General features: G+C 37.9%; 1 protein-coding gene across 1 annotated transcript; it reads right to left on the reverse strand.

Annotated features, from left to right (window-relative positions):
• Positions 1–352: 352 nt before the first annotated feature.
• Positions 353–3473, reverse strand: LOC138906051 (uncharacterized). Its single transcript, XM_070194571.1, has 6 exons — positions 3413–3473; positions 2098–2159; positions 1432–1579; positions 1146–1285; positions 962–1063; positions 353–841 (listed from the first exon to the last, which is right to left on the reverse strand). The coding sequence occupies exons 1-6, from the start codon at positions 3471–3473 to the stop codon at positions 353–355; spliced, it is 1002 nt and encodes a 333-aa protein (XP_070050672.1).
• Positions 3474–6604: the final 3131 nt, after the last annotated feature.

Consider the following 6604-nt stretch of genomic DNA (forward strand, 5'->3'; position numbering starts at 1 on the left):
CACATCTTTTTGTGCAGATCCAGGTTCTTCCCCACCAGACCAGATACCAGTGAGTTGGACTTCACGTGGAGACTTCAAGGTATATCTGCCAGCGTCCGCAGACCTCGGAGTCCCCCTTCTATTCTTATTATGTTATTTCCCTGATTCTCTTTAGACTTGATGTATAGAGACACTTAGTATTTCTATTAGAAGCTTGGACTTATTTCTACCGGGTTTTGGGAGATGTATTGATTTTGGAATCACAATTTGAATTATATTACATGTTTAGATTTGAGCTTCAGTTTTATTATTCAGTTATTCCGCAAATTGTTAGGCTTACCTAGTCTTAGAGACTAGGTGCCATCACGACATCCTACGGAGGGGGAAATGGGGTCATGACACCACTTTCCCCCAAAGAATAAGGATCGGCAGAAGCAAAGATGATTGTATCATCTGTATAAGCCAGATGGTTCAAAAGATCAGTCCATTTTGGCATTCCATCCCCTATAAATCTTTTGTCTTCAAACATCTTATTCAGTGATCTTGACAGCACCTCAGCAGACAGAATGAATAATGCTGGAGACAATGGATCACCTTGTTTAACTCCTCTAGTGGACTTAAAGAATCTGGAAGCTTGTCCATTGATTAGAACTGAATACCAATTATTGGAAAGTAGGTTCCAAATCATGTTGATAAAGTGCTTAGCAAATTCCATTTTCCTCAACACATGCAGTAGGTATTTCCAAGACGCCCTAAGCTTGATCACCACGTTACCTGGCTTCCCCCTCAACCTTATATCAGTGACAATCTTCTGTGTGAACAATATATTTTCAAATATACTTCTTCCTTTCACAAAGCCATACTAATTAGAGGAGATCAATTATGGTAATATCTTCTCCAATCTGTCATGTAACACCCTAGAGATCACCTTGTTTATGAAGTTACTTAGACTTATAGGTCTTAAATCTGAGAATGTTTGTACCTGTGGTTTCTTAGGCAGCAGCACAATGTTAGTACGTGTTATTGATTTTGGTAAAGATGCACCCCCCATAGAACTCCTATAGTAGCTTGAAAATGTCATCACCTACAATATCCCAACACTATTGATATAACATGTCAGTAAAGCCAGCAGGGCCACTAGCACTATCACCACTTAACGCAAACACAACTCCCTTAAACTCTTCAATAGTAGGGAACTTACAAAGCTCCAGGTTCTGATCCAAAGTCACCATAGTAGAAACATTATTAAGTAGTTCAAAGCTTGTAGAATCCCCTTCCTGTGTGAATTGTGTTTGGAAGAATTCCACTGCAAAACAGCCATAAGATATTGAGATTCAAGCCAATCACCATCACCATTCTGTATGCTTTTGAGCTGCAGCTTCTGCCTCTTGCCATTCACATGATGTTGATAAAACCTTGTGTATCTATCACCTTCAGCAAACTAGTTCATACCTGCCTTTTGTTTCCAGTATTGCTCCTCAATGCTTAAATACTTCTTCAATTTAGCTTGTGACTTTTGAAGCACAATCCTATTCTCAATTGTTTGCTCTTCTTCAAACAACATCTCCTTGACCCTTACAATATCCTCCCTAATAGCCAGCTATTTGAAAATGTCACCATAAGTAATCTTACTCCATTGAGATAGTGCAATCTTAACCCTCTTCAATTTCTGTTTGAACATAAGGAATGGATCCCTAATGAAATCGGCTACCTAATTCTGCATTACCACATCTTTGAAAGCCTCATGCTTGGTCCGGAAATTAAGGAACTTAAAGTTTAATTGTCAAACTTTTATCTAATAAAGGGGGAATTTTTTTTTGAGACAACACTTAACCAACTTTTCACAAATAGGAACTCTTCGGTTTGAGATTGCAGTGGGTCAACTAGGTACCGAAAAAGGTCCCGGCCTTTTCTTTATTCATTGTACAACTCTGGCTTCAAAGGTGGACGGAACAATTAGAAGTCCTATAAGTAGGGAATTGGGAGGTTTTGTGACCTTTCATATTTTGAGCACTTGGATAGACTAGTATTATATTTTGGAACTTGTTGATATGGTTTGAGTTGGGACACGAGGGGTTCGAGTGAATTTCGTCGCATTTTGAATAAATTTGATGTCACCTGCTGCATCACTATTAAAGATATGAATCCAACTTGCAGATTCACAGAAAACCTAGAGACAACTAATCAGAGAAGAAGGCAATTGTAGATTCAAGACAATTAATCCTGAGAGAGAACTGAATGTAGTTGTATTAATGAAATGAATAAATGTGTGATATCTTTGCACAATACAAGTTTAGATATACACACGTGCTTACTAACTACTTCTAAACTATCTAGTTACACCTCATTGATCTCTCATTTAACTAACTAACTAACTAATTGACCAAACACTTAATAATCAACTCATTCACCAACTATAGTTAGCATCTACTCCTCAAGTAACATCTCTCTCAACACTCCCCCACAAGCTAGTAGGTGTGTCTTAATCAATCCCTGTTGTATCCTTTCTTTAATGAAATAACAATATATCACTATATGCTTTGTTCTCTCATGATACATAAGGTTAGCTACTATTTGTAGTGTTGCTTCACTATCACAGTATAAGTCAAGGCTCCTTCACTTCTGCTCCCAATTCTCTGAAGGACCCAATTAGCCAGACCAATTTTGATAATGTAGAAAGCATGCTTCTATATTCTGACTCTGCAGAATTTCTGAAAATTATAATCCATTTCTTTATTTTCTAGAAAACGAGTGATTCTCCATGCTCATCAGCAACACAATATGTTGCTAGTGTATATGCCTTCTTACTTCTCATCAGTATTCCTATGCCTGGTGCACTCTTTACATATCTTGCAACTCTTAAAGTTGCTTCTCAATGAGATCTATTTTCTTTCTACATAAACTAACAAAGAGTTTGCATTTCAAAAGCTATATCTAACCTAGTCTAGGTCAGATATAGAAGCTTTCCAATCAGCATATGATACTACCCTTTGTCTTCCAGTAGTTCATCATCCTTTTCTCCAGTTAACTCATCCAGCTCCTTCTGATTGAATTCCAAAGGTGTCTAGGCTGGTTTGGAATAACTTAGTTCCAAATCAGTAATTAGTTCCAAGACATGTTTTCTCTAGTTCATCAAGACCCCTTTGTGTGATTTGGAAAATTTAATTCTCAGAAAGTAGTTCAACTCTCCAAGGTCCTTTATCTTGAATGCTTGCTACATCTATTTCTTAGTGAATTGTATTGGTTTAATGTCACTTCCTGTATCAATATACATTAGAAACACCACTATGTTATTTCCTTATTTTTTGGTGAATAATGAGTAGTCTAAGCGGTTGTGAGAGAAACCTAAACTGATCAATGCATTTGTTAACTTCACATTCTATTATTTGCTTGCTATATTTAATCCGTACAAGGATTTGACAAACATACATACCACTCATTTCTTCTTCCTTGGCTAGACAAACCTTATGGAAACTGCATGCACATTTTATCATTGTAATAATCCAACTGGTCGTTTTGAGCTTTAGCCTTCCGTTCAATGGTTTGAGACCTTGAGTAGCTTCATGTTATGTATTATGACTTGCGTGTATGGTTGGTTTTGATGTTCGAGAGGTTTGGGATAGATTGGTTGTAACGACCCGACCGGCCGTTTTGAGCTTTCGCGTTTTGTTCAGTGGTTTGAGGTCTTGAGTAGCTTCATATTATATATTATGACTTGCATGCATGGTCGGTTTTTATTTTCGAGTAATTCACAATTAATTCTCATTTTAGAAGACTAAGTTGGAAATATTAACCGATGTTGGAATTTTGTGAAAACAACCCCCGAAACGCTATTTTGATGGCTCTGATAGGTTTGTATTGAGATTTTGGACTTGGGTGTATGCCCAGAAATGGAATTCGGAGGTCCCTATGTTAATTTGGCTTGTTTTGCCGAAAGTTGGCAATTCAAAGGTTTAGAAATTTATTAGGTTTGACCGTAGGTTGACTTTATGGCTATCGGGTTTTTGGTTTTGGGACTTGGAATAAGTCTGTTTTATTATTTGGAACTTGTCTGCAAAATTTGGTGTCATTCAGAGTTGGTTTGATAGGAATCTGACGCATGGTTGTGTTTTTAGAAGTTCTTGAAGTTCATTTTGATTTCCATATGTTTTGGTGTCCAATTCGTGGCTCCGAATGTCATTTTGATCGCGCGAGCGAGTTTATATAATGTAACTAGACTTGTGTGCATGTTTGATGTGGAGACCTGGGGGCTCGAGTGAGTTTCAGACGCATTTCAGAAAGTTGAGAGAGATAAGATTTTTGCTTGCGTTGCTGGTGCTTCAGGTCTCGTAAATGCGAGACATTGATCGTGTTTGTGAACCTCACATTTGCGAGCTGGGCTGGGACTGACTAGCTCGCATTTGCAAACATTGTGTTCGCTTTTGCGATGGGGAACCTGGACAGGCTTGATCGCAATTATGATCATAAGATCACTTTTGCGAAGGGCCTGACTTTGTAAATGCTAACTCAGGGTCGCATTTGCGACTTTCCCTGGGTTCATCAAGCGTCGCATTTACAATGGTTTGTCCGTATTTGCGAACCCTGGGTTGCATTTGTGACTTTTGCACCTGAACAAAAGGGCTGGAAAACAAGATTTAGCTTCATTAATCATATTATGGACCCCTAGACTTGGTAGGAGGCGATTTTGAGGAGGGATTTTCACATACAATTATTGGGTAAGTGATTTTGATCAATTTTCAATTATATTACATGATTATATATGAGATTTAACATCGAAATCATGAGGTTTGAAGGAAAATTTGGGGGATTTTTGTCTATGTTTTGGAAAATGAAAATTTTAGATTTGAGAGTCGAGTTGGACTCGGATTTGAAAACAAAACACTTATATGGACTCGTGGGGTTATAGGTAGTTAAGATCTACCCTTGGACTCACGTTTTGGCTGAGCGGGCTCGTGATTGACTTTTGGGAATTGTGTAAATATCTTAACTTAATTTATGGGAAATGGTTTCTCTTGCATTATTTGATTTTATTAAGTCGATTTTGGTTCGATTTGAGCCGAATGGAGGCGAATGTTAGAGGAAAATCATTTTTAGAGTACTGATTGAGGGCTTTTGAGATAAGTATTTTGCCTAACTTTGTGTTGGGGAACTAGCCCTTAAGATTGGGTTTGATTGTACTATTTGAATTGTGTGGAAAACGTGTGCACGAGGTGATGAGAGTGTACACAGCCTTATATGTGGAAATTGATCGGGTTATACTTTTAGGCTTCTTATATGCATTTGGTTGAACTCATCATATCATGTCGTATCTTTCATTGTCGAGTTTATACTTATATGCTTTAGTTGAAGTTGTCATTATATGTCACATCCTTAATTGTCGAGTTATTCTTATTTGAAGTTATTATTACATGTTATCTCTTCCATTGTTGAGTGTATTCTTCCGTTTGAATGTGTTGTTGAAGTTCTTGTATTGATTTACTGTCTGTACTCTCGTGTTGTTATTGTAGATTTTGTACTCATTATTGTTGAGCCGTGGGCTATGTATTGTTGTGGTATTGGTATTGTTGTAATGGAAATGTTATGTCATATGTGCACGTGTGATGCGAGTTGTTATGTTGTGTTGTTGTGTTTTGACACATGTGGTCTTATTGAGAGGATTGTTGGGATGTTTGCATGAGACTTTTACGTGCTATTTTCATTATTGATATTGTACATGCGGTGAGACAAGACGGGCTATATACATATGTTGGGTTTGCGCATGTGGCGAGACAAGGCAGGCATTTACTATATTGTTGTGCATGCGGCAAGAAAAGAGGGGCTATGTCAGGGATGATATGTGATGTCTGGGGGTACGTTATTGATGGTATTCGTGTAATGGTGTGATGTTCCTTGCGTGTGTCAGGCATATTACGTGACTTGTGGAGTTGTTTCCAATGTGCTACTCGATGTCTCTGATAATACTTGTTGACTTGGGCTGTGATAGTACACTTGCACATGCATACACCGTAACATGTCATTTAAACCAGTTCAGGAGTATGAAGTTTGATATTCTTTGATCATACACATGTATTCTTGTATGACTACTATCTCTGCAATATTGTTGGACTTTTAGTTTGTGATCAATTGGGGCGAATTGTGATATTAGCATGTGACCACGCCGTGCAAATTGTGATAGTGAACGTGTGACCATGTCGGGCAGATTGTGATATTGGCAAGTGAATTGTCCGTGCAACATGTGAGTTGTCACTGCGATTGTGATTGTTAATGTGGGCGCAAGATGCCATGTGTGTATGATTTGTGATTTGGGACTCGTGATCTATGGTTATGAGGTGTGGTACCTCAGGGTGATTCTTGTTGTAAACCTGGTGTTAGAACGGTTTGATTATTTGGTTGTCATTTGTTTTCCTTAATTTGTTTCACTACTACTCTAAGTGTGTTATGATTACTTGCTGCAACATCACCCGTTTACTCCTTATCGCTCCTACTTTCCATTGCTAGTGTTATATTGTTATTCTTTCCATGTTTAGCTTTACATTGACATTTGTTCCTCTGTTAGGTTTATATGAATATTTTGCACAGGTTATTATGTCTAGTAGGTATCTTGACTTGAACCTCGTCACTAATC

This window comes from Nicotiana tomentosiformis, chromosome 2 (assembly GCF_000390325.3).
Source record: "Nicotiana tomentosiformis chromosome 2, ASM39032v3, whole genome shotgun sequence".
NCBI classification, from domain to species: domain Eukaryota; kingdom Viridiplantae; phylum Streptophyta; class Magnoliopsida; order Solanales; family Solanaceae; genus Nicotiana; species Nicotiana tomentosiformis.